The 26558-nt window shown below is 38.3% G+C and overlaps 2 protein-coding genes across 3 annotated transcripts; one reads left to right on the forward strand and one right to left on the reverse strand.

Moving 5' to 3' along the window:
* Positions 1 to 7219: 7219 nt before the first annotated feature.
* On the forward strand, positions 7220 to 9668 carry LOC103971358 (cytochrome P450 71A1). The gene is made up of 3 exons (XM_009385357.3): positions 7220 to 8413; positions 8495 to 8768; positions 8905 to 9668. The coding sequence occupies exons 1-3, from the start codon at positions 7499 to 7501 to the stop codon at positions 9240 to 9242; spliced, it is 1527 nt and encodes a 508-aa protein (XP_009383632.1). The 5' UTR covers positions 7220 to 7498; the 3' UTR covers positions 9243 to 9668.
* A 144-nt stretch (positions 9669 to 9812) lies between these two features.
* On the reverse strand, positions 9813 to 24184 carry LOC103971359 (26S proteasome non-ATPase regulatory subunit 8 homolog A). 2 transcript variants are annotated; one of them, XR_670687.3, is made up of 7 exons: positions 24010 to 24176; positions 18063 to 18141; positions 16626 to 16728; positions 15869 to 16132; positions 15671 to 15782; positions 10096 to 10373; positions 9813 to 9978 (listed from the first exon to the last, which is right to left on the reverse strand). XR_670687.3 is itself a non-coding variant. In XM_009385358.3 (6 exons), the coding sequence occupies exons 1-6, from the start codon at positions 24112 to 24114 to the stop codon at positions 10233 to 10235; spliced, it is 804 nt and encodes a 267-aa protein (XP_009383633.1). In that variant the 5' UTR covers positions 24115 to 24184; the 3' UTR covers positions 9813 to 10232. The 2 variants fall into 2 exon arrangements, 1 of the variants encoding a protein (XP_009383633.1); XM_009385358.3 differs by having other exon boundaries at positions 9813 to 10373; positions 24010 to 24184.
* Between the last annotated feature and the right edge of the window lie 2374 nt (positions 24185 to 26558).

The raw sequence follows: 26558 nt of genomic DNA on the forward strand, positions 1-26558 counted from the left end.
AGTAAAGTAAATTGCATAAGAGAAACGCAAACTAGATTTTTATAGTGGTTCGATCGTCGTGACCATCGATTCCTCTTCCGTCGAGGCCATCGGCATCCACTATTGGTTTTCTTTTAATGGGCAAAGACCAATTACCCTTTTACACCCCTCTTCTCCTTTTCACGAGTTTAGGAGACAACCTTTTACAAACCTCTTTTATAAGGTATCCCTCTCACACCTCTCTTAGAACTCTCTCTAAGCTTTGGGAGGAGGGAATTCAGCTTTCTAAGATTTACAACTTTAGAATCACTGGGTTTTTCTTAATATTTCTTGCTTATCCATGTAGGAATAGCTAGGGTATTTATAGGCCTCAAATGGATTCAAATTTGGAGCCCAAAATTCAAACCCCTGAAATTTCAGGGTACGGGCGGTACCACCACCTACACTGGATAATACCATCGCCTGGAGCCTGATACTGGGTGATACCACCACCCAGACTGGCGGTACCACCAGCTGACATAGTCTCGGAGACTGTGCCATAATGGTTTCACCTGTTTGGTCATTGTTTGGGCCTTTCTCTTAGCCCAACATAACCCAAACTTAGCCCAACTATCCCCTAATTGGGTTGGCCCAATTCTAATCTCTATTATGTGCTAACTACAAATTTTAAGACATTTACTAAGCTAAACAAAGTCTGTAAGTCTAGTTTTTTCCAACGAGCTTCCGGCGAACTTCCGACGATCTCTCCGCAATGTTCCAGCGGACTCCTGGCAAGCTCCTAGACTTTATGATGACCTTCTTGGCGAGTTCCGATGAGCTTCTTTAGCAAGCTTGACTCCTGGGTGAACGTCAAATCCGACAGAACTTTCGACGAATGTCTAGACTTCCGACGAACTCTCGAAGTCCTAACGAAATTACGTTCTTGACTCCGGGACTTCATTTTCTTTATGCTTTGCTATCATAGTTAATCCTGCACATGTAAAAATACACTTCAATCTAGACAATTATTACTAAGCATGAATCATGTTGTCCGGCATGTCATTGGTCCATTGACGCTTCCTTCGATTCTTCAACGCATTGTCCTCTCTTGTGACCTATTGCCCAATCGGCCAGTTGACCTCTGTAACTCCGATATCCTTGGCGCAATATCTCCTCTTCATGGCCCGATGTCTGAATCCATGGCCCGAAGCCTTTTGTCGATACATCAACCGATCTTCTAGCCCGACGTCCAATCTTCTAACATGTTTTCCTTCGGCTCAACATGATTTTTCTGCTTTAATTATCTCTCCCTGATCAAAGCATCTTGCGTCACTCAAAATACAGATCAAATCATAAATACTATCAATTGGTTTTATCATCAAAATTCGAGATTCAACACTATCAATACGTCGATTGATCCTTCGGCGTGACGTTCAATCTTCTAATATGTTTCTCCGGCCCAATATGATTTTTCCTACTTTAAATATCTCTCCCTTATCGAAGCATCCTGTATCACTCAAAACTTATATCAAATCATAAACACTTATCAATTGGTTTCATCATCAAAATACGAGATTCAACAAAAACCCTAGCGGATTCTAAGCTTGGGGTTGATCTCTTTAGGGGATCAGCCTCCTTGGAACTCTATAGAAGTTCCTTCCTCTAAGTTGCTACTCAAAGGCTGCTAAAATGATTCATCTATTACTTATCAAAAGAGTATGAATACATGACTGTTTATAAGGCTTCTAAATCCTAACTCCTAATAGGACTCCTACTCAAGACTCCTATTTCTAACCAACTCCTAATAATACTCATACTCTAAGAAGGAACCTCCCAACTAACCCTAACCCTAGTCGGCCTCTTCACCTATTTAATAGGGGTCGACTAGGTAGGTTTTACATGAATACCCCTTTCAATAAAATTTAATTAGGACTCTCTTAGCTAGAGTCCTAACAGCGGATTAGATCATAAACTCTATCAATTGGTTTCATCGTCAAAATCTGATATTCAATAGTACCACTGACAGTTAATGTTGCTAGGTAGTGGTACCGCCTTATTAAGCGGTGGTACCGCTAGAGTTCGATCTCCGAGGCTTTGTTAGGTGGTTGTACCGCCCAGTGTCAGTCTACAAGCGGTGGTACCACTAGTACCCTAAAAATCCAGGATGAGACACTTTTTGACTCCATTTTTGTAGCCATTGGTGCCTATAAATTGTTGAATCTCGTATTTTGATGATGAAACTATTTGATATATGTTTATGATTTAATCTGCGTTCTAAGTGACGCAGGGTGCTTCGATCAGGATGAGACAATTAAAGCAGGAACATCATGTTGTGCCGGAGGAACATGTCAGAAGATTGGACGTCGGGCCGGTGGATCGGTCGACGTATCGACAGAAGGCTTCGGGTCGTGGACTCGGGCATCGGGCCAAGAAGAGCGGGTATTGTGCCAAGGATATCGGAGTTGCGGAGTCAACTGGCCGATTGGGCAATAGGCTGCAGGAAAGGACGATGCGCCGAAGAATCGGACGAAGCGTCGAGGGACCAATGACATGCCGGACAACTTGGTTAATTGCTTAGAATTAATTGTCTCGATCGAAGTTTTTGTTTTTGTGTGTGCAGGATTAACTACGATGAAAGTTAGACAAGCAGCGGGAGTTACGCCGGAGTCAAGTTCATGATCACGTTGGGAGTTCGAGAGTTCGACGGAAGTTCGGACGGTCGTCGGAGGTTCTGCGAGAACAGATCCGAGAAGTCCAGAAGCTTGCCAAGCGAAGCTCGTCGGAACTTGCCAAGTGGATCGTCGCAAAGTCCAGGAGTTTGCCGGAAGTCCGCAGGAGCATCACCGAGGGTTCATCGGATGATCGACGGAAGTTCGCCGGAAACTCGCCGGAAGGAGCGATTGACGCACTGAAGCAAAGCTGCAGAAGTTGTCTTAGATTTAATCGTAGTTAGCACGATGATTAAGTTGGAAAATGGGAGGTGATCCCATTGGCTTAATCTTGGGGCAATTGGGCCCCTGAAAGATTGAAATTGGGTCGAATGGAATGAACCATTCGGACCCTGATTGCACCAGGAGGTGCAACCGCCCAGGCCAGGAGGTGGCACCGCCTGGGCTAAGCCTCCCAGCGAGACTGGGCGGTGCAACCTCCCCAGCCGGGAGGTGGCACCGCTTGAGCTCAGTCTTCGAGCTAGACTGGGCGGTGCAACCTCCCTGGCAGAGAGGTGGCACCGCCTGAGCTCAGTCTTCGAGCTAGACTGGGCGGTGCAACCTCCCTGGCAGAGAGGTGGCACCGCCTGAGCTCAGTCTTCGAGCAAGACTGGGCGGTGCAACCTCCCTGGCAGAGAGGCGGCACCGCCTGAGCTCGGTCTTCGAGCTCTACCAAGCGGTGCAACCTCTCCAGTCAAGAGGTGCAACCGCCTGATCCCGGAATTCCGGGATTTGATCGTTTTGAGCTCCAAATTTGAATTGGGTTGGGGCCTATAAATTCCCCACCCATTCAACACTGAAAAGATACAGACCTACACCGAAATCTTGATCTTTTCTGTGATTCTAAGAGCTCAAAAGTGATTGTAAAGCCTTTAAGTCTCCTCCTTCTATTCTTCAAGTTTTCAATTGTAAAGTGAGGAGAGAAAGGTCTGTAAAGGTTGTCTCCTGAGCCTGTCAAAAGGAGAGAAACTGTAAAAGGGCAGTTTGGCCTTCACCCATTGAAGGAAGGCCCCTAGTTGACATCGGCAACCTCGTCGGTGGAGGAAGCCAAAAGTGGAGTAGGTCAGGACTGACCGAACCACTCTAAATCTCTGGTTTGCGTTTATCTTTGAGCACTTTATCTTTACTGCAAACCTCCTCCACTACTACTGCTCTCTGCGCTTTCACGAACAAGTTCTAAGTGCTGTTCTTCCGAATCTGCATTCAGACGTAAAGTCGTGTTTTAGTACATTACAGTTTACGTTTACGTTTTGATTCTGCAGAACTGTCCTCTGTGCTTTTGCAAACGAGTTTCTTTGCAGTTTACACTTACAGTTTGATTCTATTTATAACTACAAACTGTCTTCTGCAATTTTACGAACGAGTTTCAACATTTAGAAGTAAAACTGCATTTAGACGTAAATCGGCTTTCCTCGCACAATCGTCAGATTTCAGTTTACGTTTACGTCTTGATTTCAACTGCATACTGCCCTCTGCGAATATACAAACGAGTTTCAAAGTTCAGACGTAAATCTGCGTCTAAGACGTAAATCTGCGTTTAAGACGTAAATCTGCGTTTAAGACGTAAATCTGCGTTTAGACGCAAATCTGCGTTTAGACGTAAATCTGTTTTTTACAGATTACCTTTTGAGCTGTACAACAGCAGCACATTGTCTTTATACTTCTGCTCAATCTGCGCTTAGACGCAATCTGCGTTTAGACGCAATCTGCGCTTAGACGCAATCTGCGCTTAGACGCAATCTGAGTTTAGACGCAATCTGCATTTAGACGCTAACTGTGCTTAAACGTAAACTGCACTTAATCATAAGTAATCTTAGAATTGGTTTTTTGCATCAAAATAGTCTTTGTCGAACGAACGCAGTCTTCGCTTTTTAATCGCTGAAAAATATCCGCTGCACTAATTCACCCCCCCCCCCCTCTTAGTGCTCTCGATCCTAACATAAATATCATACTCTTTCTTGTATGAAAGAGCAATGAAAGTATGAATAAAAATCTTAAGATTTTGGGTTGTAAAATTGCTAAGTGTCCTCCGCCTCCCTTTCTAGTTTTGTGATCATTTAAGAGATGTGTGAGGCTTGTAAGGGTTGTCTCCTAAACCCATGAAAAGGAGAAAGTGCTGTAAGAGGATGGTTGGTCTTCGCCCATTGAAGGAAGATCGTTAGTGGACTCCAGTAGCCTCAATAGAGGAGGAATCGGAAGTGGATGTATGTCACGACGACCAAACCAATATAAATTTAGTATGCTTTCTTTCTGTGCCATTTCTTTAATGTTTTTCATTGTTATCACTCACTGATTCACTTGCCCACTACTCTCAATCACTTACGAACATTTTTAAGTTTAAACACTTTTTTCGGATACAAGTTTTATACGTTGGGTTTATCGAAAGCACTAATTCCCACCACCACCCCTCTAAGAGATCAAATTAGATTAAAATAATAAGATTTTTATATATTGATTCTATAAATTATCTCGATACTAGGAAGTTTGATTTATATTTATATTAGTTAGAGGTATAATTTTTAATAATAGTATAATGAGAAGTTGCTTTCATGATATGTTTTGATGTATTTATTACATCAATTTTATGACTATGAAATTTTATATATGGTATGTGGTTAGACTCAATTATCAAGTCACTATGGATATTTTATGATATATTACATCAATTTTAATCTCTAAGAATGATAAATAATGTAACAGTTATATGTGTTATGGTATAAAGTACTTGCTAGTTAAAAAAAAAATTCAAAAATAACTATTATCAATTGAGAACATAAGTTATATACTATATTGATTGTTGATCTATTTACTAAGGCTTTATAGCCTAAGGTATTTAAAAATATATTTTTATAAATGGGCTCGTGAGGAATCCACAAAAGATATAGTGATACATATTTGAATGGACATCATAATTATTATTTTTTTCTTAATTAAAATTATTTATTTTTATTATTATGTTCACATTTATATATGTATATATTATGATTGAATATGATAACAATATTATTTTGATAAAATAAATTACTAGAATTATTGTGGATTGTATTAGGAAAGATTAATAGTATCGTGCTATAAAAAAGGGGTATAACATTAACAATATAAAATTATTATGACTCTTATTAGTAGTTGGACTTAATATAGTATTATTATATTTATTAAACTTATTAACTTATTTTATAAAAATTTATTATCAATTGTAAAATACTTTTCAAAATTTACAATGATTTAATATGATTTTAAATAAATATATATATCACACACACACCCTTTTTTTTCATATATTAAGGAGCTACATATATTTAGAAGAATAATTTAATCATTTAGAAATTTTTTTAAGTATGAATTTGGTTCTAATAATATTATTAGTTGGATTTGAATATTATGAACCCTAGTGATGTAATTAAATTTATTTATATATTTGTGAGATAATTGATATTGTATCATTCACTTGCATAAGTTTGGGATGATAAGTTATTTGTATAGGTCTAGGCGTTGCTTCTTGCAGGAAAACTTATGGGGATAATGGCATCGTATCGTTTAATTATAACAACTTTTTAATCAATTATATGATGTTTTTTTTTAGGAAAGCCAATATTGAAACTCCTTTAGGGAAGAGACAACAGAAAGAAAAAAAAAAAAAAGAATCATAGAAATATTTTAAAAGTAACATAATCAATAATTTTGTCAGAAAATCATGATACTCATGACTTATTTTGTCTCATGAATTATGCCCGCTTTTTTTTTTCATCATTATCTGTTCTATCTTTTATGTTTTAAATTTGGAGGGATGACCAAGTCTTATGTTAAATTAAAATTCTAACAATCTTGCTCCAACTCAAAATCATTCGAGAATCTAAATTTTGTTACTAATCCAATTGGGGTTGTCATCCAAAAATCAATATATAAATTATTTTATTATCCACGATCAAATTCTAGTAAAAATAATGATTGATGGTTTAATAATAATTTTTGTTGTTTTTTGAGAGGTGAAATTCTTCCTTTGTTCCTTCTTATCTTTGATGTCAATTATTTGCTTATCAATTTAGGATGGGAGAGTTAAACCAACTCATTCCTATATTTTCTTTCTGGGTGTTAGTTATTCGGTTATCAATTCAACACGGAAGAGCTAAATCGACTTGCTTTATTGTGCGTCAGATGTGACACAAATTTTAGTCTCGGTGAAGAATTGCTGGTCAGAGAGAATGAGTTTGGTCCTCTTCAAGGTCGAAACACTCATCCGTTCCAGAGAGCTCCTGCAAAACTAATGCCAGGAGATGGTCAAGAGATTTCCTTTTAACACCTAAATTAGCGCATGGATGGTGGTCATGCACTGGATTGGCTCGCGTGGCATCGGAGAGAGGCTTTACGAGTTTTTAGTACTGTCTCGAGCAATCACTATAAAAATAAATAAATAGGTCTGACATAGTCTTAAGGAACATTTCGATTAAAATCAAGTGGTAATCGTTGATGAAGATTCTCAAATGATACGAATGAATTTTTTATTGTCCAATTAGGTGCTTTCGTTGTTAAATAAAAGCAGAAAAATCTATTGTTTATCCTCGCATGTGTTTCTCGTGTATTTATATGATCCAATGTCCATATTCAGAGAGGTGAAGAAAGTCTTCGTAAAATATTCTAAAACAGGTGTCATGCAAAAGCTAAAGAAAGAAAGAAAAAAAAAAAACAGAGAGAGAGAGAGAGAAGTAGATCGAAGTCCCTGAAAAGGCTTTGCTCCCCCCCCCACTGTTAGGTACGATCAACATGCGATCTTAGAGACAGCCTCTTGGAAAAGAAGAAGAAGATCCACCATCGTCACTGCTACGCCATCAGTCATGTCTTCCATGCTCCACACAGTCTCTCTTTCGTGGGTGGGTGCCTCCCTTCTCGCCGCCACCCTCTCCTTGTTCTTATTCTTGCGCTGGACTGCGGCCAAGAAACCCGGCCAACTTCCGACCCCGCCAAGGCTTCCGATCATCGGCAACCTGCACCTGCTCGGCTCCCTCGCTCACCACTCACTGGCAAGGCTGTCCGAGAAGTATGGCCCTGTGATGCTCCTCCACTTCGGCCGCGTCCCTACGGTCGTCGTCTCCTCGGTGGCGGGTGCGCAGGAGGCCCTGAAGACCCGAGATCTGGCCTTCTCCGGCCGCCCACTCTCGAGCCTGAGCGACAGGCTCTTCTACGGCTCCCAGGACCTTGCCTTTGCCCAGTACGGCGGTAAGTGGCGGCAGATGAGGCGCGTTTGCGTCCTCCACTTGCTCAGCCCCAAACAGGTGCGCTCCTTTCGCTCGGTAAGGGAAGAGGAGGTGGCCCGTCTGGTTGACTGCATCCGCGCCGCTTCCGGTGCGGCGGTGAACATGAGCGCCATGATCATCGCCCTCACGTGCGACATACTTTGCAAGGTGGCGTTCGGGAGCAAGTACACCGAGGAGGGTGGAAGCCAAATCCACTCCTTGATGTCGGAGCTATCTGCAGTGATGGGGATGTTCCCACTGCGGGATCACATCCCATGGTTGGGGTGGATCGATTGGTTGAATGGAATGGATGGAAGGGTGAAAAAGATCGCCATGACAATTGATTCTTTCATCGAGAAAGTCTTAGAGCAGCATACGAGTCAGAGAGGCGGCAATAATAATGATAAAGAGGACAGCAGCATGGACGATTTGGTTGATATATTGATCTCCCTGGACGATAAAGAGGACCTTGATGTCATGTCACTCGGCAGGGACAGTATCAAGGCCATTATTTTGGTAGCTCTTTCTTCTCGTCAGCTTTGTTATCCTGAAAAGGATGCAACGCGGGCTAGTTTTGATAGTGTTTGGTGAATGCAGGATATGTTTGCCGCGGGGACGGAGACAACGTACGTGGCGATGGAGTGGGCGATGGCGGAGCTCATGAAGCACCCGGCAGAGATGAAGAGAGCGCAAGAGGAGGTCAGAAGGGTTGTCGGTCCGAGAGGAAACCTGGGAGAGGAGGCAGCGAAAGAGATGCAGTACCTAAAGGCAGTGATCAAGGAGACTCTCAGGTTGCACCCTCCGTTTCCTATACTGTTTCCGAGGCAGACGGTGGAAGACACCCAGCTGCTGGGTTATCACGTCCCACAAGGTACTTACTATGGAAATTTTCTCGACTTTAAAGAAATAAATAAAAGAAAAAGATCAGAAAATTATTTAAATTATGATTTCTATTTCAACTAAGAATATTAAATCGAATTACAGAGTTTAATTGAGAATTTCAATAGGTACCACCTTGTTCATCAATGCATGGGCACTCGGAAGGGATGTTGGGACATGGGAGAAGCCCGAGGAGTTCCGACCGGAAAGGTTCATCGACGACGTCGTCGATTTCAAAGGGCAGGACTTCCAGCTTATACCGTTCGGAGCAGGCCGCAGAGGCTGTCCTGGAATAGATTTTGCAGTCGCCACCATGGAACTCGCTCTTGCGAGTCTGCTGTACCACTTCGACTGGGAGTTGCCGGAAGGAATGAGAGTGGAGGAGATGGACATGAGCGAGTCATCCGGAATCACAGTGCGGAAGAAATCCAGCTTAATTATCGTGGGGAAGACGGTAAGCCAGTAAGTCGTTATCAACATCGTTCCTGTTCAGCTGTCCATCATTGTGCACGGGTTATGGTAATGTTGTTGTTCCATTAGTCGTAAACTATCTCCACGACAGAGACGATGAAGCCGACGGGCTCACAGGAAGCTGTCTGTGGTCTTCTGTGCGATGGTGTTTCCCATCTCCTGGGTGTCGGTCTCCATCTTCGGCAAAATACTCCGAAGAACCTACTATGTCTTATGCTATTTTATATACAGTAAAAAATGTTGAGAAGACAAACACAGCGTGAGATGGCAAGGTTTGTCCGGTATGATATGCACATCATATACATCATCCAATACACTCGGTACAGGACCTATACCAGACGTTTCTCTTTATTTTTCATATTTTAAAGATTTTTTAGAACTCAGTACATATTAATGCATTGACATTGGGCAGCGATCAGTACAATATCACTTACGACACAAAATTGTAGACCTTACGATACGGTATGCTGGCAGACAGCGGGCTGTCCCATAAAGTTCAACAAAATTGAAACAGTGCTTCAGTGTGCAGGTATTAAGTAGTGCTATATCAAGCTGCGAACAAGACTGAAAAGAGTGGATTTTGATTTGTAGGAAATCCGAGTGGAGAACTTCGCATGGACAACATGTGCCAATCAACAAATTGCACATAAACATAAACTATAGTCCAAGGCTTGCATGTGAAACTTCCTGCATACACTCCCGGATAACGCACAAATGCTGATCTCCGTTTTCTAGTTCCGATGGACACAATAAAATAATGAAAAGCTATTCAGAGATCTGCATCACATTGTTCAAAAGAAACACAATAAAAAGTGGTTTTGGAGTCAAAATCCGATCAATCTTCTTACCAATTGCCAGAGATGATGCGAAGCAACGTTGGCTCAAATGGAAGAAACAACGTAGCAAAAATGTCTGTGGTTGAAGAAGCCATGCGACTAAAGCTGGAGTGTTTTAGGACGCTATAAATTGCCACCACGGACTTCATTTAAACGATGCGCTCCAACTCTCTGGCATAACTCAATGTCTGGTTGATCAGTTGCAGCGCGGGTATTTCTTTGCAAGGTTGAGATTCTTTTGCCTTTTGAAAGAACACACAACCATTCTTGATTTCCCATTCCGGGTGTTCCTGCATATAAGTGTGATGTTAGAATCGCTTTATTTTTTAAGTTTTTGAATAATATTTTGTTGAGTTCATTTAGTTCGATAAGAGTCGAATAAAAATTTATTTAATATTTATTTATTATTAAGAGTCCAAGTCCTGATTAATTCTGGGTGGAACTCTATAAATAGATATGTAACTATTTCTTTTCGGCAAACAATGAAATATTATTCAGTCTTTTGACAAACCCTAGGAGACCGATCCCCTCGAAGTGATCAAGGAAGTTGATCCCCTCGAAGTGATCATCCCATTTTCTCCCCTTTCTTCCATGATAAAACCCTAGGGTCTTATCATTTGGTATCAGAGCAGTGATCCTCGGTGTTCTCGCTGCAGTTATCATCATCAAAAAGAAAAAATTCTACAACTACATCCTTCTCGAGCAAGAAAGAAGCTCGACCAGCGAAACAGAGTCCACTGCTCGCTGGCCAACTACCACAGCCGCCACTGCTTCCCGACCAACAGACCACCTCATCCTGCTCGAGCAAGAAAGGGTCATCGTCGCTGTTTTCCGATCAGCAGACCTCCCCCCTTGTCGACCCTTGGTGACACTGCTTCCAGCAGCGCCACCACCACTGCCTCTCGACCTTGGGCAGCAACTTCCTCGCAGCGACCGAAATAGGGCGGGCAACTCACCGATTGCCCTTATTCCCAGCCGCGCCACCACCAATTCCTCTTCTCCACTGACATTCACAACACCGTCGCCTCCCCCCTTGCTCTGCATCCTTTGCCACAGCCGCCGGTTGCCACCATCGCAGCCTCAACCCCAACCGCTTCAACGACGCCTCCCCCTTGCTCTACATCCTCTGTTGTAGAAATAGGGCAACTCACTGATTGCCCTTGTTCCCAACCGCACCACCACCGATTCCTCTTCTCCACCGGCATTCACAACACTGTCGCCTCCCCCTTTGCTCTATATCCTTTGCTGCAATCGCCAGTTGCCACCACCGCAGCCTCAACCCCGGCCACTTCAACACCGCCTCCCCCTTGCTCTGCATCCTCTGCCGCAGCCACCGATTGCCATCACCCCAGCCTCAACCCCGGTTGCTCGGCAATCACTCCCTTGGGTCGTAGTAGCTGCAGCCACACCAACATCGTCACCTTCCATCCCCCGGCGCTCTCACCCCACGCAGCGACAGAAACAAGGCAGCAACTCTTCCTCCTCGCAGCGACCGCAGCACTGCCATCGGCGTTCGCTTCCTCGGCAGCTTCGCGTCGACAGTGCTGATGCCCTTGACCAGACATCAGAAACAAGAACTAGGGCTACTGACAACTCAGTGAAAGCACAAATTGAAGCATTGGAAACCAGAATTGAGAACTAGCTACAAGAAACCCTTAACGATTTCAAAAAGAGCCTATTGGAGAACTTAAACAAGTTTCAACAAGGTGGAAGTTCAAGTTCTGCATTAAATAGATCTAGAGATACAGGAAAATGGCCCCAAGAATATGACAAAAGCTACCCATGTGTTAAAGTGGAATTTCCAGGATGGGAAGATAGGGATCCGACCAATTGGATCCCTAGGGCAAAAAAAAATTTCGTTTTCACAGAACCCCAGAAGAATCCAAGGTGGAAATAACCTCAATCCAACTAGATGGGGATGCAATCCAATGGTATGATTGGTATGAAACTTATCATGGAGTCCCCTCGTGGGAGCAATTCAAGAGAGGGCTTCTTGTTCGCTTTGGACCATCTGAATATGAGAATGTTGATGGACAGCTCGTCAAAATTCGTCAGATTTCTACAGTATTGGAATATCAGAGCAGGTTTGAACGATTGTCAAATCAAGCCAGAGATTGGTCTGAACGACAATTGGTGGGTACATTCATCGAAGGACTTAATCCATATATTAGGTGTAAAGTTAAGGCTTGTCAACCCCGCACTATGATCGCTGCAATATCATTTTCACGTTTACATGAGGAAAAAATCAGCAGAGAAAATCGTCGAAACAGAAGTGACAACAAACAGATGAACAACAAGCCACCCGCCCTCATCTATTCCCAACCGAAACCCTAACACCCGAAGGCTAACCCGAGAAGAACTCAAGGAAAGATCAGCGAAGGGTTTGTACTGACACTATAATAAAAAGTGGAGTAGGGAGCACCGATGTAAATAATGGCAACTTCTGATGATTGAACCAATTGGAGAGGACCCAGAAGCTAACAATGTGGACTCCGATCATAAACGTATGGATTCTAATGATGATGTTGGACCTATCATACATACAGTGCATGCATTAGCCGACTACTATAACCTGCAAACTATGAAAGTTGGAGGAACTTTGGAACATTAACATGTTACAGTTTTGATTGATACTGGTAGCACTAACAATTTTATGGACAGTATGGTTGTTGATCGATGATTGGCCTACCACATTAAAGACTGTAACAAATTCGAAGTAAAAGTCGCTGATGGACGAATTTTAACTTGTGATAGCAAATGTTCGAAGATAAAGTTGATTATACAGGGCCAAGAGTTGCTTGTGGACTTCCTTTTGCTACCCTTGGAAGACTTGGAAGAGGTGCTTGGAATTGAATGGCTATGGTGATGTTTCGTGAAATTTTTCTAAACTAATCATGAAGTTTTTTTATTAATGGAAAGCAGGTGATCCTAAAGGGAAGACATGGAAGTAAGGTCACAATTACCACTAGCCATCGGATGGATAGGATTTTTCAGAAGACTACAACACCAAAAGGCCAACCTATTGCTTACATTATCAAGAAGTGGAGACCGTACTTACTTGATCAACGGGTTGTGATGCGCCGCAGATACCCTGTGACTGAAGTGCTGAAATAGAAACTCCTCAAGTTTGATGCTGCTTAACCTTGAGGACAAGGCTGATTTGAAGAGGGAGGGAATTGTTAGGATCCCTTTATTTTTTGAGTTCTTGAATAATGTTTTGTTGAGTTTATTTAGTCCGATAAGAGTCGGATAGAGGTTTATTTAATATTGATTTATTATTAAGAGTCCAAGTCCTGGTAGACTTTAGGTGGAACTCTATAAATAGGGATGTAACTGTTTCTTTTCGGCAAGCAATGAAATATTATTCAGTCTTTTGACAAACCCTAGAAGGTCGATCCTCTCGAAGTGATCATCCCCTTTCTTCCATGATAAAACCCTAAGGTCTTATCATGTGAAAAGAAGACATGAAGTGTTGAGAAAAACTTTATTGATGATCCTGACATATAGGCAAAATAATTTCTAATATGCCAAAGAAATTGTAAATTATCTTATATCTGTAACCAGAAGTATCTTAGCAACTGTTGGAATAAGCAATACATCATACGTAGGGATAGGACTCGAAAAGAATCAACTACTTCTAAGAAATCAACTACATAGGGATAGGCCACCACATTAAAGACCGAGAGGCTAACTACAATTTTAACTACCCAAAAATAAGGAAATCATCAAGTTCCTGACTAAATTCACAAACCCAAATTGCAAATTTTATATGAAAGTTATAATAATCTCAATCACCTTGTCATATATATATCAGGTGGTTCATGATGGGCAAGATTGCTCTACCTAGAGAATGAAGAGAGTATAACCATAAACTTATGAAACTTGCAGGTTAAAAGATAAAAGATAATATAACTATAACATGAATTAGTTTCATGATTAGCAAAAATATCCACAGAAGTCAAAGGATCTTTAACAGATGATACAATCATGTAATTTGCCCTCTCAAGCTGAAATTGCAAACTTTAGCCTGTGTCACCTGCTGGGTGAAATGCATCAATTTATGACCTTATTCAGTTTATCTTGTTTCAAGAAATTAACAAACACTGGAGAACGTAATACAAGATCAAAAGTCTGTTGAATCTCGAATTTTGATGATGAAATCAATTGATAAATTAATGATCTAATCCATGTGTTGAGATAAGTGTTACAGGATTAACTACGATAATGGATAAGGCATAAAGTAGATATTGGGCTAGAGTTAAAGATCGGACGATATGATAAAGATTTAGACGATGTGTCGGAAGCTCACCGAGAGTTCGTCGGGAGTACGCCGAGAGTTCATCGGGAGCTTACCGAGAGTTCGTCGGGAGTTCCCCAAAAGCGTGCCGAGAGTTCACCGGAAGTTCATCGAGACTTCGCCGGAAGAACGATTGACATACCGGACAAAGATTGCTTAGTTAATGCCTTCATTGTCGTAGTTAAAACTTAGATTAAGTTAGGATTAGGAGGTAATCCCACTAACTCAGTTAAGGGCCAACTGGGCCCAAATTAAGACTGAATTGGGCCAAGAGAAAGGCTCATTCAGTGACCCAAGCCAAGGCCGACGATGGCACCGCTCGAGACTCGATCTCCCAAGTTGTTTGGACGATGGTATCGCCGGTAATTAATGCTGCCAGGCAATGGTACCGCCAGAGCCCCGTCTCCGAGGCTCTGTCAGGTGATAGTACCGTCAGACTAGGCGATGGTACCACATAATGTCAAAGTGTCAAGTAGTAGTACCACCCAGTACTGGCGGTACCACCGCCAATACCCCGAAAACCCAAGATGAGACACTTTTTGACTCCAATTCTGAAGCTATTGGGGCCTATAAATACCACATTCCTTTCTGCATGAAAGGGTATCAAACTGTGGACAAAATCTTGAAGTGTTGGGGTGTGAAAGAATTGTAAAAGTGCTAAGTGTCCTCTCTTTCTTCAGCCTTGTTATCATTAGAGAAGAGGTGTGAGGGTTGTAAGGGTTGTCTCCTAAACCCGTGAAAAGAAGAAAGCTTTGTAAGAAGGTGATTGGTCTTCGCCTATTGAAGGAAGACCATTAGTGGACGCTGGTGATCTCAACGGAGGAGGAATCAGAAGTGGATGTAGGTCACAACGACCGAATTACTATAAATCTAGTGTGTTCTTTCCTTACTGTTTTCTTTCACTACTTAGCTGCATTCTACAATTTGCATTTACTTTAAGTCATTATTTTCATTACTTTCCGATACGGGCTTTGTCGAAACGATTGTATCGAAAGAAATTTTCTGAATCAACGAAATTTTTATCGCTGCACTAGTTCACCCCTCTCTCTCTCTCTCTCTCTCTCTCTCTCTTAGTGTCGTCTCCTCTCTCTCTTAGTGTCAGTATTGATCCTAACAAAGTCACTGTTGCAAATAGTTAATATAAAAAGGAGAAACATAATGGAACCTTTTTTCTAGTTCATGCTAAAAACACTATAGTAGTCATGATCATCTTAACTAAGGAAAAGTCATACTATTGAGAAGTAAAAGATCAACAGAAGAAAAAAGTATATATCTACAAAAACTTTATACCTCTGTGATATACTCCGAAAGCTCTTGGTCCGTAGAGAACATTAAAATTTTCTTGGCATTATTAATTGACAAATAATCATAGGCTTTTTCACTGCACCCAGCAATCTCATCTCTGCAAGTAAAAGGAACCATGAATTTGCTTTCAAATAACTTGCAAATTACAATTATATAACTGACAATATGGACAGGGCACTTTACCTGACTGTCTTCGCAAGAAGATCCAAGAAATAAACATAAGTATCATGTGGCACGGTCTGTCTCGCACTTAATACACGATTATAAGCACCTTCCATGAAAGATTGTTCCAACTCCACGGCATGCTTGATGCAAGGATTCTCCAAAGCACTTTGTGGAAGGAGTTCAAGTTCAGTATGGAATTCCGCTATTCTGTTTTGTACAAGCAGCCTCAGAAGGTTAAGGCCCAAGATTGGGTACTCTTGGGGTGACGGTGGTATTATGCCACTGTTCAATAAAAGGCATAAAGAAGTAAGATATGGAAGATGCCAAGTAGCCATGCACTTTATACAAATTCACATAACATCTTTATCTCAAACAAACATATAATGAAAATGGATATAATTTTGTAACAGTATCATCACCAAAGATACAAAACAAGTAAATTAGTTAGGTCATCATTTTCCCACTGTAACTAGTCAGTAGGAGGAATTTGACCAATACATGAGCACCATACCATAATTATCATAGCATATTGCAGGTCACATCTAGTTGATATACAAAATGATCTACCATGCATGACCAATATGCTGGTGTAATCATTTTCTAGTATAATCTATATGTTCTGCCAGTCATAGTCAAAGTTCAATCTAGTATAATCTCTCTCTCTCTCTCTCTCTCTCTCTCTCTCTCTCTCTCTCTCTCTCTCTATATATATATATATATATATATATATATATAACAGCAAACTTAACAAAAGAATGAATTTCAAAGAACATACCAAGTATCAGTATAGAACGGTTTGAGTTGAAAGAAATCTCTTTCAAAAGCATCTTGATCTTCAGTCTTCACACTCAAGACAACAGCATGCTCATATATATCTCCTGAAAATTCTCCAGCAACAGCAATCATGAATTCATTTTGCAAACAATTTTATTAAATTTAGAAGTTTACAATAATTAATGCAATCCAAAAAGGAAAAGAGAAGTTTTAGCATAAATGAACCGATAAAAATGAGCTTTCAAAAATTTCTATAGATGATATACACGAGATACAAACAAAAAACAAGCATCAATGTCAAGTGAGAGTGTGGAAGTTGATATCAAATAGATATTGACTGAGGGCTGCATTTGCCAGCCGTCATTCAGCTTGACAGCACATGTGAAATTAGAAACCTTGGATAACAAAGATGAAACAGTCCATATAATGTTCTTTATTTTACTTTCAGGATCACTGGTTTGCTTTGCATAAATCTTTAACGACCTTATTATCCTTAATCTGGATATCTAGAGAATTAATTAAAAAATTATCATACAAGTATAGACAATTGAGAATTTAACTTCAAACTCCCTGACCTGTTTCTCCAGAATTTTCTGAAGGCAGAGACATGCAAAGGATTATGGGACTAAACTGAGTCAAGCAGTTCCACAAAAGATTAAATTACAAGTGCATTAGACAAATAAGAGTGTTGACAGAAACAATTTTGATTGTTACATTGTCATGTAAAAGGCCTAAGGTATTGAAAATCTTAAGACACAATTAGCCTATATTTTGGCAACAATAGTAAAACATGAAATGAACAAAGTGCCAATCTGGAGAAGAAAGAGCCCAGCTGATTACCTAAGTGGATTAATCAGTCCATATTTATAGGTCAGCATCAACATGGAAACCAACTTCAATTTCCTGTTTATCAGCTTTGAAAGACAAGGTGAAAAAAATGATGATGCATAAAGTAGCACATGTGCTTCTTTAGTGTTTCCTATGTGTCTGTAATGCTTTTACTAATGATTGTAATTTGTGGCACAAGGAAGTGCTGGTATCTTTGTGGCCTGGTACAATTGGCACAATCATGTTTCATCGTAGCCAATATATTGATGTCTTTGGCATCAATCAACATGTTGCATGCTGATAACATTTTGACATAAAGTTTCATATAGTCCTGACACATGCCAACTGCCACAACAATCCTTGGTTTTTTAGATAATAATTGCCCACAATTATAAACTAGATTCCATCAAGCAAAATGTGCAGCATTGATCGAAAACTTTTAGATATGAATTGCATATAGGAATGAAGATCCCATTAACCAGTGAAATCAAATGACCAATACTATATTGGAAGGCAACATGCTGTCACATAAGTGCTAAACTGCCATACATGCTTCATTAATAACCGAAAAACAGGAAAAGGAATAAATCCTTATGAGATAAAATTTTACTTGCAATTGTCAGTTCCTGGACAGCATTTGGTGTTTCCTCATATGATGGTGGCAAACTAGGAAATTTTGTCAGCAGAACCTGAAAAGTTAACAACAGCTTTTACATACAAGAAATCCTAGAAATATAAGAGGTTTCACTGAGTAAAATAATAACATAAATAAAAACAAAACTAATTACAAATGATTGCATTACTACTATCCTTAAAAGTGATTTATCATGGCCTTGATTATGTAACATAAATATTAAAAAATCATTTATGTAAAATATATAAAAAAAAATCCATTGTAAATCCTGAGATTCCAAATAAATTTCACAAAGACATTGTAGGCTAGTAACCATATATTTGACCTATCAATTTGACCACATTAGTAATTGATCTAATTTGCAAGCATCACACCCCCAAGATGACATCCTAGAGGCATGAACTTATCTTAAAAAGAATATAATTTTTTAACTCTCCATAATCCAAACCTAGGATCCATAACATAAAAATTTGAGGACACCAGATGCATTTAATTCTCATTCACACACACTATAAAACCTATGCAATTTATAATCATTCAACACATCGCTTAATAATCACTTATAAACTCAAAAAAATCATTAACAATCACTTATAAACTCACAAGATCAATGAAACACTATAATCACATCAACATAAAAACTTCAGATTTAACATTCTAACTTTCAAAACATGAAAGGTCTTTTAACATTTATAACACACACTAACTCATACTTTTGGATAATATTACAAGCAAGGTGTTCTTTACAATAACATCTTGTTAAACCACTAAAAACATGCCACAAACTTCTAACATTCCACTACCCACTACCCACCCAAAACTAACATGAGTGTGAGTGACAAACTAACCTGCAAAATTTATATAGCAACAATGTAGGCTACAAAGCTCAATGATTGACTAGCATATCCAATGCATAAAGATGACAAATCATGTGGCATAAGCATCAAGGTGCAAAGCATGGATTCAAAAGAATAAATATCATTTCATTAGATTCATACTTGACAAGGGAGCAAACAACAACATATGAGCCTATCAAAAACAATTGCAAGGAATGAGCTCAAGTGCGGAGTCATATTCAACATTCCATTCAATTCATTGATATCAAAGGAGCATACAACAACATATGAGCAAATCAGAATCAAAATGTAAGGTATGAGCTTAAGAGTCATGTCTGATATTTCATTAATTCATTGATAGCAAGGGAGCAAAGAATAACTTATAAGCAAGTCAAGATTCAAAAGTATGAACTCAAGTGTCATATTTGATATTTCATTTGAATAATTGATAACAAAGAAGCAAGGAGCAACATATTAGCAAATCAATATCAAATTGCAAGGCAATGAGCTCAAGAGGAGAGTCATATTTGACATTTCGTTCAGTTCATTCATATCAAAGGAATGCATAGCAACACATAAGAATGTCCTTTGGCATCATATCAAAGGAACATAGATGGTGAAATGAGATCATAGCATAGCACAATGCTACCCATTTCTAGGTGTCCACTAGTCTATAGCTCATCATGGTTCCACAACATAACAAAATCCTTTTCCATTTCTGGCAAAGGGTCCACACTATCTCACAAATACCGGAGTACAAAAATATCATTCTGATCAAGGAAGTGAAAATGTACCAAAAGCACATGTGAAACAACAAAAATATATATATATGCATGTATAAAGCAATATCAGAGATAACTTGAACATATGCACAATTCATTCAATTATAGCCAAGATCAATGACTAAGAAAAAAAAATAGTTTAATCCGCAACACGAGTCTCATTGAGGATTCTTAGCTAAAATCAAGTTCCAAAAAGTAGAAGCAAGAATTGGTAAATTTGAGAACCAATCTATTCTGGCAGAATCTATAAGGTAAATTGCACGAGATGTTCGGATAGGCAATTATGCTCCAATTTATTCAAACAAGATATTGTTCGAAAGATATACGAGTCTACTTTCAAATAAAATAGGTTTTACAAATTAGAAATGTCTACAAAAATGTACAAGCAATTTAATGCAGACAGGCCAAAACATATCCTCTTTGTTTAGCAGAATTCAAGAGATCAAAAGAATTCATCATTCGGACAGCCATTTGTCCTTCAAATCATTCAAATAGGGTATTGAATGAAAGATAATATAGTCTAGTTTTCATCCGAAGATATTTTACTTGATTTAGAGTTTTGGACAGAACACAATAATTAAAACAAGGCAACTCGAATCATTTTGCCTCTATTTCACAGAATTCGAGAGATCAATTAAAATAAATATTTTGATAGACAATTGTACTTCAAATCAGTCAAACAAGGCATTGACAGAAAGATAATCAAGTTTCTAACAAAAGAGAGTTTGCTCAATTTCAAGCTTTGTACAGAATATTATAGTTAAAATAAGACAGATAGGTCAAAATTTATAAAATTCCAACATTACAAATTTACAACTCAATTGAGGTTGATGCTATCGGAAAGAGGCAAAGCTTTATAAATTATTCATAAAAAGAAGGAATCAAAGATAACACTGTAGAATACGATAGAACACTTGCCTTAAAAAGCTAATCCCAAAGATGTTGAATTAGCCCGAATTCCTTAACCAAAGCAAGAAGACTTTGCTTCTTCTTCTCCACTTTCTTCCATTCTTCCCTTCACTAGGTAAAGGGCAACAAGCTTCTAACTTGGTAATCTTTTTTCACTTTTGTTCTCTAATTACAAGTGTATAGATAACACAAAAGGTTGTAATGTGGCAAGCATGCAACATAGAGGCATAGGTGTCAACAGTTTAGTAAGCATGGATGGCAAACTACTTTATTTAGCTAGTGACAAGTACTCCACTTCCTCTATTCTCTCTTTTCTTTTCATATTTTTTCTTCTCCACTAACCTAATATGAAAACTTCACAAATCATATCCAAATTCTAGGATTCACAATTAGGTCCCTAGCATTAATCCTCCAATATAAAATTACTTAATACAAGAAATTATTAAATAAATTCTCACATTAAAATAATAATAAAATTTTGTCATATCATAAATAATTCAAAAATGAGAGATATTACAGCAAGAACTACTAAAGATCATTGCATAGGAAAATTATAATAATGAGACTAGTTATGTGAAAGAACATCAAACGAGGTAGGGTTACTAATAGAGATAACCTTGGGGGTTGGGAAGGTGAATTTTAGATTAATTTCAGCTTCTACAGAAGGATTAAATTTAGGATTGATTGGTTCAAGGACATGGGTATATAGCTGCACAGAAATAGAAAGATAAAAAAATCTTTCTGAATCAAGGCAGAATTCGATAATCTGCGCTTCTTATAGATGAAATAAAAAGAGTTCAAACAGAAAGATCCTTGCATGTCCTCAAAGATTATAACTACATTGAGATTAATTGTGCAGATTTAACACAAAGGTAATGGTTCACAAGGGCATGAAACTCTAGGTTGATTGATTAAGATTGTCAAATAGCATCTCAAGAAAATGACTTGAACCAGCATAATGTCAAGGAGGTAGTATCTGAATCACTATAATTCATTCCCAAGAGGTAGAGAGATCCTGTATCCTACAGAACACTTATACAGTTAAAAATAGTAAGCCTACTACTAGATGGATAGATTTTTCATGGAGCATACTCAAATGGTTGCTAATGATAAGATAATTCAGTTTGCTTTCCCTCACATGACTAGTCTGGAGGCAGCTGGTGTAATAGATATATTTTTTAAAGGACCTAATTGCAAATGATAACTTAAGAAGGGTCAAATTGACCCTTTAAAAAAAGAAAAATAGAGAAAAAGAAGCAGAAGAGAAGAGAGAAACAGAGGAAGAAAGAGAGAAAAATAAATAGAAAGAGGAAGAGGGAGAGAGACAAAGAAGGAAGAAATTTACCAAGCCTTCATTTTGCCACCAAGGAGATCATATGAGAGCTCAGAAAATCAAGGAGGTAGTATTTGTAGGAAACAGTAATCGTGCTCATGACAAAAGATGACAGAGGAAAAGAAAAAAAATGTCAAGATGACAAAAAAGAGGAAATTGACAAAATTCTGGAATAAAAAGAAAATATGACTATATATATATATATATAATTTGAAAAATCTACATATGGTGCAGTTGTTTATGTTTTATGTGCGATTAGTAAATTATATTTTTGTATAATTAGGATAGGGCATCTTGATTATTGAGTGAGTTTAAGGATCCATGACCAATATAAGTATCCAATAACTATCTCTAGCTTGTTTTGAAAAGTAATACTACATTTGTTTGCATTTAATGTATAAGTTTGCAAATTGTGAAAATATATGATTTGCACCTATTAAATGAAATAGGTATTGGTTTTCAAAACTATCTGTTTTGATAATATAATTATTCAAAAATATTGAAAAATATTTTTAGATTTAAATGTTTTATGAGTCTGTTACATTTGAAGTAAAGTGTAAAATGAATATGTACAAACGTTAGTTTGCTAAATGCATTTGATACCTTATATTGCATGACATTCAGTTGTCTAGTGGGTATCACTATGATCAGCACCCTAAACCCTACAAAAGTTATATATTGGTATATGTTTTAGAAACTAAAGCATGACCCATGGATAAATATGTTACCTACAACATAGGAGGTAAACAAACTTCTAGATCCTGTCACAAAATATAACGTGGTCACAGCCATTAGTACTACTATGGCTACTATTCTATCATATACCTTCAGCTATAGTAATATTTATTTATGAATTCAGATTTGCATTCTTAGATATATTTATTTAATTTGCGAAGAGTTATCGGTAGACACTTATAAGAATGCAACATCTATTCTGATATGTAAGTTAACCGTATATGTGACTTTATTTCTGAAATGTGCTTTGAAAAGATATTCTAAGTACTTCATATGAACAAATTTATAGTTTGAGATGCATATAAAGGTTGTGTATGATTTTATCTAAATACTAAAAAAATAAAGGACTTAAGGTTCTTGTACCTTTTGTTTTGAAAGTACGATTGAATGCAAGACCTTATAAGTTTTAAACAAATTATTTATTGGTACATATTTGTGATCATTTTTGTCTAGTATGTGAATTATGATGCTTACTAAGTTGTTGCTTGCTCATATGTTTATTCTTTTTTTTTTTTTTTCAAAATCCCAAAAGTAGAATGTCATAGACATGTTTAAGGAAAAAATTTGTGATTCGGAACCCTCTTACGTTTTGGACTTGTATAATATTAAAATAATATGCTGCTTCTAGATCCGATATGGAGATCTTGTAAGTATGTATCTAAACTTGTGTTGAATGGGATACAAGGTTCTTTTGGTCGTTTATATGATTGAATATGACTTCCAGGATGTGTACATGAATTATGTCACTTGTTCAGGTTTACGCCTTATAATTTTCATAGGGTTTCTTATGGAAATTGCGGTGTTTCTAGCTAAATTGGAGAGTTAAAGATGATGTTGCAAATAGACACATTACATTTTGGTACAACACATTGCAAATGGCATGACAATAGGGCAACTAGTATCATTTTATTCTTGAGAAGAAAAGTAATTAATGTAGGTTGTAACCTTTTCAAACAGTTATCTTTGACTGTGTATAAATAAATATACATGAATATAGCAAGCAATTCATGTACTCCAAAATTTTGGTTTCGGATTATTTTTCTACAAGTCTAAATTTCAATTATTTTCCTAAGTTCCATCACATCATCACCTTGCAGGAGTAGGTTCCACGTAGATTTCTGTGCAGAACCCTAAAAAGCTCGAATCAAGCGTTCGGGGATTTTTTGATCCATTGATCCACAAAGAACAAGGTTAGAAACCGTGTTAAATCTGCAGCAATCACCCAGGGAAACCCTCCAGGCGAAGCAATTGAAAGAAGAAGGCACATCTCTCGGCACCAATCCCTTCTAATTTCTGGAAAGAAGGGGAGATGGGAGAGCGGAGCGTACCTTGAGGTGGGAGAGGAGATCGGTGCAGGCGCCGAAATCGTTCCTCACGAACGCGGCTTTGAAGCGCTCGAAGAGCTGCGTGACTTCCACCAGCTTCGGATCCATCTCTCTCGTCGCCTCCTCTCTTCCGATCAAACCCCAACCTTCGCTCCTCTCTCTCTCCTCCAATCATCATAATATAATTGGACGGCGATTTACATATCAAAAGGAAAGGTTGTAGGGCTGGGATTCCCTGTCATGCATCATGCAGGATTCACGCAGCCGGCCTACAGAGGTTTCATGGGCCTCACATCAACTTAGCCTTTAGAAGTTGGCCCTAATTGGTCCGAGATGTGACCAGTTTTAAGTCCCAATTGGATTCACATAAATGGGTCGGAGTGGGCGATGCAATCCACCCGTGAGTCTCATTAACGGGTCCAGTTCGAACCTACATCAAGTACACCCGTCATGCTGGACCTGGACTGGAATGTGAGTCGAGTTAAACAGGATCTTGGTCTAAATTAACTTCTGCTTGGGCCTACGTGGGCCCAACTAGGATCATAAACCTGGCTATAAAGTGATGCACATATAAGTTCAGCAAATCATTGTATTGTTTCCATCATTTTCTTACCAAATATGTTCAAGAAGTTTAAAAGGTGTGCAAGTCCTTCCAGAGTTAAACGTAATAAAACTTAAGAGTCCTAACTTAGAGAGCATACTTGAGAGGACATTTTATAATGTTGTTTCATGATCGTTTGTTCAAATATGTGCATTAATATTTGGAATGATTATGCACCTCTCTTCGTTTGGGTGAGATCGATATCAAGATGTTAATCAATATAGTATCAGGGCTATTGGATACATGACATCAAAGTGTTATCACATCATACCATACCAAAGTATCGATTACGTAGCATCAAGATCTCGATTATATATGATAGGAGAATGATGATATGGTTGACACCTTACCATATAGTCGACACCTTGGTACTACATAATCAACGCACTAGTGCCATATGACCACCAACACAAGGATGTTTGACAATTCGATGTCATATTAGTTAATATCTCGACATGGTACCCCTCTTCAGATATTACAAACCGTATTTATAATTTCTGCACGTTCTTCAAATTTGTGTGATATAATTTCACTATAATTAAGAGAGGTATATAATTATCCCTAATATTAATACACATTCTCGAGCATAACAATCATGAAAATACCCATAAAAGACCATCTCAAGTGTGTTTTCTAAGCTATAAGACACTCGAGTTTTCTTACGCTTAATCTTTGAAGGACTCAACACGGGTGACACCTCATAAATAAGTCTAACTTAAAAATCGAATGAGCTATATAAACATACCCTCGATATAATTTTATAGGGTTCGACATCTTAAAGAATAAAGGGGATTTGATACTTTCTCAAATCCAATCATGCATATTAAAAATTAGCACCAAAGAATAGTTCGATATTCTCCGGAATATATGTTAACACTTGCAAAATTAGCAAAATCAAGATACATACGATTTGACCTTGGTTGACTTTGAGTTGAATAACTAGAATATGTATTAACACTCGTAAAATTAGCACTAGAGAATAGTTCAATATATGTATATTAAAAATATTTTAAAGAATTTTTTCTCATGCTCGTGCTAACGTGATAGGCCTAGTTGATTGATTTTATGAGAATAGATGCTATCATTTGCATGGTTTTCCTCTGGATACAAATTCTATAAAAACAAAATCAGAAGATAGAACAGAGGCATTTGTCAACAACGTACAGTCAGTCAGATACTCCCAACTTTCATGCTTGAACAATATCAATAACTTTTGGCCCGCTTAAGCAATGGTAACACTCAGGCAAAGGCAAATGTTATAGGTTAGTCTATTCCTTTTTGTCTTTCATCTTATATTGATTTTATAATTTCAAATAAATGGATAATTGATAGTGGTGTTACAGATCATATTGCCTCATCCCCTAGTCTATTACATAAAATAAATATCTCTTCACATTCCTATGTTGGACTGTCCAATGTAAAAAAGGCACAAGTAGCTTCTATTGGTTTTACCAAACTTGATCATGAAATTATTCTTTCAGATGTTCTTTGTGTGTCTTTCTTTTATGTTAATCTATTATCAATCAGCAAGATGACTAAATGGTTGAATTATTCAATCATCTTTTTTTTTTTTAATTTTTGTCTCTTATAGGATTTGACAACGAAGAAGATGATTGGTCTGAGAAGCAACATAATGGTCTTTACTAATTTTTTTAATTTCATCACCTCTAACAAAATCGCTCATCAAAAAGCAAACAATACATCTTCACAACATGATCTATGGTATAGATGTTTTGGCCACCCATCCATACAACCTATGAGGCATTTTGTAGAATCGATATATGAAATTTCGATTTGCTCTAATAAATTTGTGATATTTATCCTTTAAGCTAAACAAGCTAAATCTCCTTTAGTCTAAATTTAATTTCTACTACTGAACCATTTGAATTAATTTACTGTAATATTTCGGGGGGGGCTTTTCAAGTTCTTTCTCATTCAAATGCTTTGATAC

This window comes from Musa acuminata, chromosome BXJ3-11 (genome assembly GCF_036884655.1).
Source record: "Musa acuminata AAA Group cultivar baxijiao chromosome BXJ3-11, Cavendish_Baxijiao_AAA, whole genome shotgun sequence".
Lineage (NCBI taxonomy): Eukaryota > Viridiplantae > Streptophyta > Magnoliopsida > Zingiberales > Musaceae > Musa > Musa acuminata.